General features: G+C 46.4%; 1 protein-coding gene across 12 annotated transcripts in view; it reads right to left on the minus strand.

The window, feature by feature from the left end:
* Positions 1-12,759, minus strand: part of Apbb2 (amyloid beta precursor protein binding family B member 2) — a 324,110-nt gene that overhangs the window by 56,102 nt on the left and 255,249 nt on the right. For all 12 annotated transcript variants that reach the window (XM_029545074.1, XM_029545073.1, XM_029545068.1 and 9 more), the window contains 2 exons: positions 7,422-7,568; positions 5,234-5,361 (listed from right to left, as the gene is read on the minus strand). In XM_029545074.1, coding sequence (XP_029400934.1) covers positions 5,234-5,361; positions 7,422-7,568 — 275 coding nt within the window. The remainder of the gene's footprint in view (positions 1-5,233; positions 5,362-7,421; positions 7,569-12,759) is intronic.

Consider the following 12,759-nt stretch of genomic DNA (forward strand, 5'->3'; position numbering starts at 1 on the left):
CTGGGGACGCAGCTCAGGGGTAAGGTGCTTGCCTAGCATGGTGGGGCCCTGGGTTCAATATCTAGTGCTGGGAAAGAATGAGCGGGCTTGTGGGGGGGTCCGCTGGAGTTGTTTTTATTTTTCTTCTTAACTAGATAACGGCAGTATTGTCAAGATCCAACCAAAAGCTAAGCAGTGTTTGCAAAACAAAACAGCAAAACCTGAAACAAGAGCATGCGCTGTGTGTGGCAAGAGGCCCTTGGAAAGCAATGTGAGCCAAAGTCACTCATAAAACCCATCAGAGATGACCTAGGAGATCAGAATATTTGAGAACACCCGGCACAATCCTTTATTCTATATGCATTGGATAAGTATTTCCTGAGACCTAAACCAGAGAGAAAAACTAAGCCTGAGGTAAATCATCCGACAGTTCAGGAATACTCTGTGACAACCTGGTGACAGAAGATCTCATTACAATTAGTCACCATTACAGTCAGAATAGGGATATATAAATATATATATATATATATATATATATATATATATATACACACATAGCATTCTCCAGGAGAAGAAGGTGTGCTGTACAGACCACACACACACACTCACAGTTCCATGGGTACACACTTAACCTGAGTAAGAATGCATGACCAGTCACTAACAAGTATGCACACATGCTGTTGATGGCGACTATTAATTATGTGGAACTTTTATCTTCATTAGGGCAGGCCTGATGGGGCCTCCACTTACAATCATTATTCATTGGATGCAATCAAATTATTCTTAATAAACAAACCCCAGCAGTTTAGTGTTGCTGCTAATGTAAACAGATTCGCGTTTATGACCCAGAGCAGCTTTCCCAAAGTGTGTTTCCCGGGGATACATCTCCGTGAAGGAGACTGACACATATCCCTCACCTCCACAGTCAATGCAAAGGCTTGGTCCTCAACTCACAGAACTGCTGGGGAGAGACGGGGCCTTAAAGAGGTAGGGCCTGGGTTCAAGTGCGCAGGTCAGCTAGAACATGACTCTGAGGAGGACACTGGGCTCCATTTCTTTCTCCCTCTGGTTTTCCCAGCCATGGTGAGGGAAACAGTGCCCTCTACCGCATGTTTCCCTCAAGATGTAGGGCCACCATGCCACTGTTCTAAAAGCCCTGGTGTCGACTGAGCATGGAGCGTGGTGGTGCCCTTTCGTTTAATAAAAATCAACCACCTAAGACATTTTAATCACACAAAGCTGAGTGACACAGAGAATATTCCATTGTAGACTGCAATCCGAAGCCTCAGAGAGGAAGGGTTCAGAGTGTGAAAAGGATCTGTCACCAGGTTTAACACAGTGTCCCAGGTGACTCTACACCAGTCTTCTTAACCTTCCCGATGCTGTGACCCGACCCTTTAGTACAGTTCCTCATGGTGCGGGGACCCCCACCATAAAATTATTTCACTGTTACTTCATAACTGTAATTTTGCTACTGTCATGAATTATTACATAAATACTTGTGGAGACAGAGGTTTGCTGAAGAGGTCGCTAGCCACAGTGGTTGAGAACCACTGTTCTATTTCGTGTTATTATGGATATCTTACATGCGATACCAACATGAAAGCTTCCCACGAATGAGCTCTGAAACCCGGACAATCCCATCTATCCTTTCCCACGGGAGACAGGAGGGAATATCAGACTCGACTGCCTTTGGCCATGGATATAGGATCTCAGCACCCCATCCTAGAAGATGGGCTCATATTTGTCATTGGAAAAAAGCGGGAAGCCCCTGCTAAAACTCCCTCAGGTGGAGAGACTGGGTTCACGTATGGCTGATGCTTCTATTAAGAATAAGGAGAAAGTTGCTTCCGGTGGTGTAAAAATGCTGAGTTTAAAGTCTATATAGGCCTTTGAAACAGGGGGTGACATCCCTTCTACCTTCTGTTGGAATGGTGGCCTGGCAGGCTCCTAGAGACCAAATGAGAAATGGTTCTCTGGTCATCTGCCTTCATGCCATCCACACACCCGAGGATGTCACACATCACTCTTTGTGCTACTTTGGGGGAATAGACAACCTCTAAAACTTCCTCGCCAGCCTTTGTCTCTGGGAGAAGGGAGTTTCCGTATTTGTCTCAGTGTGATTGAAGGAGTCAAAGTGTAGTGTGGCCAAGGAGGAGGAGGCAGCCCTGTTTTTCCAGGCAGTAAAGCAAGCATGTTCCTAATGAAGAAGGCAACCCTCCTTAAGCCCAGAAGACGCTGCAATCAGAACTGAAAAACTATAAGCAAACCCCAAAGAGCCAACATCAGAGGCAACTCCCTCTCCTTACCCAGCTCTTAGGGCTTTTCAGACTCAGCCCGAGAAGACAGTGGGAGGGGCGCCATCATCCATTACCCCCCAGAAGACCTCTTCATCCAAACTAAAAGGACTACTCAAGAAGCTACAAAGAAGCTAAACTCGGTCCCGGCGTGGTGGCCCACGCCTTTAATCCCAGCACTTGGGAGGCAGAGGCAGGCAGATTTCCGAGTTCAAGGCCAGCCTGGTCTACAGAGTGGGTTCCAGGACAGCCAAAGCTATACAGAGAAACCCTGTCTCGGAAAAACAAAACAAAACAAAAAACAAAACAACACAAAAAAAAGCTGAACTCACTTGAAAGCCTTAAGGAAAAACACTAGACCCAACGCTTGCAGAAGCTCTGAGGGTTCCAGGCTCAGTGGGGTGCACTGCTCTGTGGGGGAAGTCTGTACCCTTTCAGTCTGACACACATACTTTCCTTACTCATTTTAACCACATCAAGAAACACCCCCGAGAGATGCCATTTTCTCAGCGAGGCACGTTACAAAAGAGAATGCGAAATGGCCCTGTTTTCCCAGGCAAAATGAAACACTGTTAATGTTTTATTCATACAAAGTGAAAAAACCCCTTTCCTTTGCAGCATTACAAATTGAATTTGCTCTTGTAAATTGCTGTTAAGGAAAAAAAGGAGAATCAAAGGCAAAGGAAAGTTAAATATATATTGGAAACACAAAAGCTCCTTCTTTCAGGGCATGGAGGCTCAAGGGATCAATGGGAAGAAACAGAACCTTTAGGCGGCAAACTTGTTCCTTCTGTACTACTCCAAAAGGGATCAGGCTCAAAGACACCCCCACCCCTAACCACAGAGACATGTGGAGACCCTGACTGCCTAGGCGGAGGTGCCCCCATGATGCCAGCTAACTTACACTGTGTTCTTTGGTGGGGGTGCGAGTAGGAGTGGGGCTGTGAGGGGCTCTTTCTGCTCTGCAGGCCAACTGAACTCATCCAGGCTTGCAAGGGTTTCTTATCCCCTGTATCCTCCCCCCCCCACCCCCTCTGTGATCCTTGAAGCTGGCGGAAGTTTGACTCTCCCCATCACATGCATCCCCAGTGCCTCGGAATGGAAGCTATGTAATTAGCTGCATCTGGTAAGTGCATGTTGCTTTAAACAAATCAAAAGTAAACATTCATTAAGCACTTGCATGTTTCCATCGTTGTGCCAATTACTGTACACACTGACTGGCGCACGCACACGTGTGCTGTGGTCCCTGTCGCATCTTCATGTCTCAGATGACAGAAGATGAGGTGCAAAGAGCTCGCACAATTCTGCCATCGAGAATCCATGTCACGTCGTCCTCTCATACACACGTGGTGATTGAATCTATTTTAAAGCAATAGTGTAGACCAAAAACTTGCACCAGTAAGATCTACCCTCAAACGTACACCACAGGGCTATGGATGTACCACAGTGGTGAAGCACTTGCCTAGCACGCCTGGGGCCTTGTGTCAAGCACCACCTCAAACAAAACCAAAATAAAAAACAGCTGAACGCACGTTCCTAGTTGTTCCAACATATAATGGTCTCCACTTTGGCTCCTGCTGTACAGATAGACACAGAGGACAGAAATCAGGAAAGTAAGAGCTCTCTACCGAGGCTATGTGCTTTCAAAGAGGAGTGATGGCCACCTCAGAGCTCCTTTGAAAAGTAACTCACTGAAGTGACGGTGAGAACTCGGGAACTGCCCAGTGAACCACAGGTTAGGTCTAGGAGCCTCCTATCCATTCACACAAAGCACCTGCCCCAGCGGTCAGGACTCCTCACTCCGTATAGATAGCTCAGAGATGTGCTTTGCTCCCACAAAGGTTTAGCCCAACCAGCAGCTAGAGGATTCTTCCTCACATCTGGTTCCAGCATAAATGCTTATTCTTTTGACTGTCAATTACTCAGCTATACTCCTTCCTTTCTGGTTTAGAATGTTCAACTGGTCAAAGACAATCAAATACTCTGGCGCTTATATACAGTAGTACTGTAGAAGACACGGCCAGACCCTCTCCTTACAAAGAACGATGTGACTCAATTCCAAACAAACAAACAAACAAACAAACCAACCAGAATGTCTAGGAGAGCCATCCCGTTGACACCTGTGATTTTTCTTTACTACTTTTGTAACATTTTTGTCCATTTTTCAACAACATGATATTTTAAGTGTCCCATAGCTTAACCCAAGATGCCAGAAGATGCCCCTGTACCTTGGGAATTGCCAAAAAATTGACCATAATGGAAGCATCAACTGCATGTAATGGTGTCCGATTATTTTACAATGGGGTCCAAGTACAACATTAGTGATAATAGCTGCTAAAGTTATCAGCTATGACAACTTGAAAATAGGAGCATCAGTTTCTTGTGACCTTGGAGAATAGAGTCCTTTTGGTAACTTGTTTTCAGTAGCATTTCATAGAAACACACATGGAATGCTATTGTTATAAGCAAACATTCCAAGTTTTTTGTTTTTTGTTTTTTAATAGCCAAATAAATTCAAGCCCCTGATCCTCATTTGACTTCAAAATTGAAGGTTCAGGCCCAAGTGTGATCTTATCCTTTCAAACAAGCCCCTTAGGAAGAATCACCATTAGTGGCATGAGTCTGATGTAGCCCAGCTGCAACCAAGTACGTCACTGACTACAAAGGAAATGCACAGAAGAGAGAAATAAAGAGGTGCAGACTGTCTGATGAGTGTGAGAACTTGGTAGAATGAGGGAGGATTAGTATGTAGACCCGAAGGCAGGAGGCAGAGCTGACAAAAGTTGGAAGGACAGAGCCTGGAAGGAAAAAGCCTGAGATAGCTCCGGAGGCAGGGGAGCAACAGAGAGGCTTCACTCTGGCCGGCCGCATCTCTAATCAGTTCTGTTAAGTTTCATACTGAGGGGAGGGGCTACGAGGCGCTTCAGTGTCAGGCGTCCCCAGCCCAAAGCACTCACCGGCCATTGTCTCGGCCCACGCCCCACACTCGGATGTTCACGATGGGCTGGGAGTGTAACACGGAGCGGTCCATGGGGTCCACCAGGCTGAGCATGTCGTTTTCCAGGCTCAGGTACATGTCTTTGCCCTGGGAGCCAAGGAGAAAACATGGAGGCCTTACATCTGATGTGTTCCAGCCTGCGTTTCAGACAGCTCTTTTAACTGTTTACATGTCTGGATCTAGACAAATTACTAACAGGAATGTTCCAGAGGACCTTCCTTTATAAGCCTCCTCCCCATAGTTTCCCCCCCTCACTATTCTTCATGCCGAGAACCCACTCCCCTTCCTTGACCCACAGCCATGTTCTCTCCTCCACTTTTCTACTCTATGTCCATGGGATGCGGCCGGCCAAGGGTGGGCATGGCTTCGCGGTGCTTCTCTGTGTAGACGGCAGGCAGCTCACTTCCCTGTGCTTGTTTATTGAACATTAGCTATTACGCTGAAGGTCTGAGGTGCTTAGAACTCTCAAGTACCCTGTGAGAGCTTACTTAGCTGACAGTCTCCAACTAGCAGCTGGGGACACTGAGGCTGTCGGCTAAGTGTCTGCCCACGATCTGAGGCAGAGCCTGTAATGGGCACAGACGTAACACTGAGAGGTGTTTTCAACTCTTGTGCTCTGGCATGCAAGGTTCATGTCCTCTCTACCCAGATAGGCTGGTTCTAAGGGCAGGAATGCTAGCTTATGTAACTTCTCCTGTACAGTCCTCGAACACATTTTTAAGGAACTATTAACCACCTGCTGTACAGCTGAAAGGCAGTCTCTCAAGAAGGCGACCCAGACCCTGCCACACTGAAGCCAGGGAAGCCTGCCTGAGGTGAACCACGAGGCCTCTTGGCGAGGCTCCAATCCCAAAGGGACGGATCAGTTGCTCCTGGTACAATTTCTGAGGATGATGTCAAAGGGTTTTGGAATGACTGTGCTGCGCTACTTGAGGTGGCAGATAGTATCTCTGTCAGGGAGTATTTAGGCTGTGGCCAAAGCGTCCCCTCAGAGCCTGAACGATGAATTGTCTGCTGCCTCAGACCTACGGTATCTGCACAGGTCTGCCAATCGTGCTAGTGTAAACCCCTGCTAAGGAGGGGAAAGCTAGCATTTTGACTGGCGAAGAACAAAGACTGTTAACATTTCTTGTTCAGAGAGATGTTGTGAGATCACACTTCAGGGTCAGAGTCGGTCCTGGGTGACTGGGTGACAGAAGTGAGAAGTCTCAACAAGGGTTTTCTCGAAACAGAGAAAACTTGTCTTCCTCCTTGCACAGGGTTAGCGAGTCTGGTTAGCCATGTCGTCCAGCCCTGCAGCAAGGCTCTCCCTTGGGACAGACTATGCGATGTGGAGCCTGAGAGCTGGCTTTTCATCATGATGTATGGCCGGGAGAAACTGGCAATGGAGTTCCAAACAGTCCACGCTGAAAGTCAGGTTCCCTACCCTGTGGGACATGCGCCGAGCACTATTTAAGGTGCTCTTTATATGTTCTGTAGGTCAGAGAGCTTGAACATGGCTTTCCCTGCTTGATGTCTTCTTAATGCGCATCTGGGGGTGCTTCTTTCACTACTTTCTATTTGGATGCTATCTCTCATCTTTTTGGTTGTGAGCCTAGGCTTTAACAGCTGAGCCATCTCTCCAGCCCTCAGATATTATCTCAACTAATAGTTCAAAGGAGACTCACTTTATTAAAAGTGAGACAACACATGGGGCACCAGTTCTAAGTTCATTGTGCAATGACTGTCAGGTTCCAAAGCTAGAATGCTAAGGGGTCATTAGTCACCTTTTAGTGCAGGAGTGGGAATCACTTGTCAATGCGAGGCATGGTTTGTTTCCCCCCAAACTGTTAACAGATGGACATTTCATTGTGCACATGTAAATGAGAAGATTTCTCAGCTATGAAAGTCCGCGGTTTGATCTTTGAAGATTAGAGCATTAGGGAACTCATTTAACCACTGAGAAATGTTCTTTCATAGGGGCATGCTCCTGAGTGGGATGTGGCAGGGTTACCTATAAGCTGCCCCCGTGCATCAGGCTGAGTTTCTGTCCATTGCCATCAGTAGACACATCAGGGCCCCCCACGACCAGGTCTCACAGAGTCCCGGGTTTAACGAAGCATGGCAGATGACAGGAAAGTAGCTGCTGTTTTCCACAGGTGACTCACCTCTCCCCAGATGCCGACTGTGTCCCGGATGTCGTTTTTGCAGTAGGAAAGCTGTCGGATGCAGTTGTTGACAGCGACACTGCTCTTCCCGGGGGCAAGGTCCTCCTCTGCCATCTCTACCCAGCCCAGAGAACGCACAGCAAAACACTGGAAGGCAAAGACAGAAGGCAAAAAAAAAAGTGACTCATCGGCTGGGGTCCGTCTGTATCTCCTTACTAAGAACTACAAGACAGACAGCTGCAGGGGCTGCTCAGGGCACCTTTATTTGTCTCACTGTGGCTGACCACCAACTCAGTAGACGTGCTACTGTTGAAAGATGACATTGTGACAATTTGTATTTTTGCTATTTTGAGAAACATATTTGATGACCTTCTTTGTTTGATAAATGTAGTGCTTTCAGACTTTTTTTTTTCCCACTTGAAGAGAATAGCAGGAGCATAATTACAGCGTTAACTAATGGGCACAAAGGTTTCTAAGTTCTCAGGACCTGGGATAAGGCAGACTCCTTTCTTTCTCTCTCTCCCCCTTCCTTTCCCTTTTGCTGTTTCTCTGGTAAGAAGGGTAACCCCACGGTATTATTAAGTTCCTAGGCAAAGAAAACAGAAGAGAGTGACGTTCATGCATATTCTCCTTCCCTCTCCATGACAATAACAGTGGCCGGTGCCTAGAAAGGGAAGAAGATGAAGGGAAGGGCTTTCAGGATAACAAGCAGGTCTGAGGTCCAACAGACACATCAGCACCCAATCTGCAAATGCTTGCGGATCACAGGAAGCTGTGGGTATCTTTTAACCACAACTCCCACATACTCGCTAACATTTAGAGCCATTTTATTTACTGTTCAGTGTTCATTGTCTCCCTTTAACCTAAGAAGCATTATTACACATGCTTATTTTCTGCTACCGGGGGAGAAAGAGAAACACTAACCCAGCTACCAACCCTTCAGTCTACAGTGGTGACCCGACTGCCGGAAATGCTGGTGCAGGAGGGGTCCACCAGGTGTGGGAGCAGCCAACAACTGTCTGATTGGACATATGGCCCACCCACACCATGAGATGGATGCCATGCCTGACCCTGCACAGGTGGCCAAGCACCAGAGACTAGAGAGGCCAGGGTCCTATGAGAAACTGAAGTCCTGCTCTGCTCATGTGACACAACAATGCAATGACTCCTGAGGGCACTCTACCATAGACCACAGACTCATAGACCAGTGCTTTATTCAGCCACCTCAGAGAAGCTTCCTTTTACAGTGGCAACAGTCCAGAGACTCAGAGCTAGACAGCGTGCAGAGTGAGAGACCTTGAAACACTCCATCCTAATGGGCTATCTCCATCAAAGCCCTCCCCTCAGGGCTCAGGGAACTCTGTAGAAAAGGAGCCAGAGGGGGTGGGGGGAAGCCAGAGGGGTGGGGGTGGGGCACCAAGGAAGCATGGCCTTCTAGACACAGCAGATTGACTCACATGTGAACACAGAGAGGCTGTGGTAGCATGCGTGAGGCTTATACTGGTTTAAGCCAGATTGGGATCCCAGATAGCACCATGGACAGGTCCCAAGCCCAGCAGTAGATGGACAACAGAAAATTAAATTAACAATAGTACTTTGGAGGTTTTTTAAAATTTATTTTTATTTATTTATTTTACTTTTTGGTTTTTGTTGTTGTTTGCTTGTTTTATAATACTTTTTCGGGACCATTTCTTTTTTCTCTTGCAGGACTTATACATTATAGTTTTTGATTTTGCATCTTTATAAGATCTCTCTGTGAGGGGTGTGTCTGTGTCTACATGTGTTTCTTGTGCCTTTTCTTAGGCTTTTCTTTTTTTTTTTTATTTTAATTTTCTGTTCATTTACTTTCTCTTCTTCAGGTTTGTTTGTTTGTATTTTGTCCCCCTCTTTGTTTTATTTTTATTATTTCCATTTTAAAAAGATTACTGTTTGTTTTCTAATGATAAAGCAAAGGGGGGACTTGGGTGTATGGGGAGGATCTGGGGCGGAGTTACAGGAGGGGAACCATAACCAGAATATATTGTTGTATGAAGAAAACTATCTATCTATCTATCTATCTATCTATCTATCTATCTATCTATCCATCCATGCATCCATCCATGCATCCATCCATACATACATGCATCCATTTATCCATCCATCCATCTATCCAACCATCCATCCATCCATCTATGCATCCATCTATGCATCCATCCATTCATCCATCCATCTATCCATCTATGCATGCATGCATTCATCCATGCACCCATCCATTTATCCATCCATCCATCCATCCATGCACGCACCCATCCATTTTCCATCCATCCATTCAACCATCTATCCATACATTCATGCATCCATCTATCCACCCCGACACAAACCAAAGAATCATTAATGTGCTTAACCCTGAGACATAAAACAAGGTGCAGGATGGGCAATGTTCTTGATCCTGAGATTTGCTGTTCCCATGATCTGAATTATGCATCCCTCCCTGCACCCCAAGGTCACCCTGAGGCGATGCACCAGTTGAAGAAACCAGTCTCCAGGGCCAGGTGGGGCAGCCAAAGAGCCACATTCTTCCTTGAAAGCAAAGAGACTGACTGGCTCTCAAGGAGAAGCTGTCAAGTTTCTAAAAGTAAATTTGAAAATGCAAGGAAGACTCATGACAATCTATCCTGATGTGATCCTTTTCCACACCAGCACCATGACCAGAGTCCCTTGCCTGAGTTGCTAATCACACTTCCTGGGGGTGGGGGTGGGGGAGGGAACTCAACAGAATGCTAAACACAGAAGCAAGCCTTCCCGCTTACCACTCACAGATGCTCTCAGCCTGGAGGGGAAGGCTGGGTACCGCCTGCTTGCTGTTTTGCAGCCACCTTGTGCAGGAGCAGCGGCTGTTACAAATAAATCCCCGAGAAATGGCAGTCCTGGAGACTGTAAAAGCTCCTCAGCTGTCTGGCTTCTGGGGGACAGCTGGGGCACAGCCCCTCACAGTTGTTCTGCACGTGTGCGTGCTCTGCAGGGAGGCTTCAAGGAAGGGAAAACACTTGTGTGCTGGCTGGTCTCTCCCTCTTCCAGCTCTGCTTTCTCAGCCCCCCCCCCCGCCTACCCCCCCCCCCCTGAACCAAACTCTTTCTCTAGTTGGCTAGCCAGAAATACCCAGGCACACATCACCAAACATCCTGTTTTATTAAGACCTACTCCTTGCTTCGGAGCTCACAGGCAACCCCACCCTACCATTTCTCCAGGGAGCCAGGGAAGCTCAAACACATTTCCCTTTGGTTCCCAGCACAGGTCCTTGTTAGTAAAGTCACTGTCACAACCCACCCTCTGGCCTTGCCCTTTAGAGCTAGACACTTCCCTCCCGCCTGGCTCTAAAAGAACTGACTTTAGGCTTGAATGGTATTTACTTACATTGAGCCCACTTTATTTATGCATTCTTACGTGTATGTGTGTGTGTGGGTACACGTGCACATACATGAGCGCCCATGCTAATGAACACATACGGATAGTACATGACCTGGAATTCTTTGGCTTTTGGGTACTACTCTTATACATGTGCAGGTGCATCATGTGTGCACAGGCCAGAGGTAAATGTTGGGTGTCTTCCTCCCTCTTTCTCCACCTTATTTTCTAAAACAGAATCTCTCATTGGATCTAGAGCTCACCAAATCAGCAGGATGGCTGGTCCCCAGCTCCTGTCTACCCCAAAGACCACTCCTTTCTGAGTTTATCACAGGGTTCCTGTCCAGACCTCAGCATCCAGATCCGAGGCTAAATTCACTAGGGTTTTGACCAAGATAAATATGTATTTATTATTGAACCTACCACTTTTGAGGGTATAAAGGAATGGCTCTTAATAATTAACAATCAGGAAGATAAAAGGATACTGTCTACCTTTTTTCCTTGAGTGCAAGAACACATGGATTTCAACCTAAACAAACTCAGTAAAAACCAAAACCAAACCAACCAACCAAACAAAAAAACCAAGGTATTTTTCTTGGCTTAAAAAAAAAAATATATATATATATATATAAAATCACCTGACCTACCACAGCACATTCATAATATAATTTTGTCACATAAATAAACAAAAGCCCAAACTATATCATCATGATGATGAATTTACTTAAAATCACTGCCTTGCACAGTTACACAGTTATTTAGTTTCTGATCTGAAAGGCTTCACCACCATCAGGAAGTCAAAGCAAGATGGGACTACTGTGCTGCCCCATAGATGGCTTCAGCCTGGTCCTTTCTGAAGAGGAGCAAAGAGCACCAGCACTGCACGGTGCTGCCCCCATGTGGCCAGGAAGCTCTAACGCAGTCATTGTGTTACCTGATCTAAACCAAATTTAATTTGGAGTAGGGGGAAGAGTTGAAACTGTTTATTCAAGCCAGCAGTGGTGGTGCACGCCTTTAATCCCAGCGTTTGGGAGGAAGAGGCAGGCAGTTCTCTGAGTTTGAGGCCAGCCTGGTCTACAGAGCAAGTTCTGGGGCGAGTTCTAGGGTCTACACAGAAAAACTGTCTCAAGAAAACAGAAAAACAAACAAAAATCCCAAATTAATAAAAACAAAATATTTATTCAAATCACTTGCCTTTTAAAACTTTTTAAAAAACGAATTGAATATGAAAAATATCAATATGAACATTTCAGTGGCTGCTCAGTCCTCGCATCTCCTGATGAAGGGGGCAGCGAGGAATGGTGGAGGGTCTGGATGGCATGATCAGCCGGATCTGGGTTCCAGCCCTGACTCCGCAGGCTGCAGGGAGCCGCTGTGGTTTGACACCATTTCAGGTGTCAGTTTCTTCATATGGGAGTCAAAACATTTCCCACTTTACAGTGCTAAGGCGACTGACTAAGCTGATGGTCTGTTCACAGCAAGAACCAGTAAACACTTAATTACGATCATTATTGTCAATAAACATGCTTTCCTATTAGTGGGTTTTAAGCATTTCCCTAACTGAATGGAAATTAGTGTGTGGTTAGATAAGTATGAGCATATGCGCTCTCTCTCTCTCTCTCTCTCTTTTTCTCTCTGTGTGTGTATTGGGGCACAGAAAAGACAGCCTTTCCCCAGAGTCTCTTTTGGGGCAGCTTTGGGGCAGGGCTCAGGAATCTGCATTTCCAGCAGCTCCCCAGACGTTGCTGATCTGGAGCTGAGGGGCCGAGAGCATCAGTTGTGGAGGGGCAGCCCTGTTCTCTCTCTGGAGTTATCTGGCTCTATGGGTTCTCAGTGTAAATGCCTGGTTCAAACCCAGGACTGCCACTTGCTGTTCCTGATCTTAGCATTTCTTTTTTCAGTGTGTGAGCATATGTGTACATGCAGTCCTGCTCGTGTGAAGGCCAGAAGTCAA

This window comes from Mus pahari, chromosome 13 (genome assembly GCF_900095145.1).
Source record: "Mus pahari chromosome 13, PAHARI_EIJ_v1.1, whole genome shotgun sequence".
NCBI lineage: Eukaryota > Metazoa > Chordata > Mammalia > Rodentia > Muridae > Mus > Mus pahari.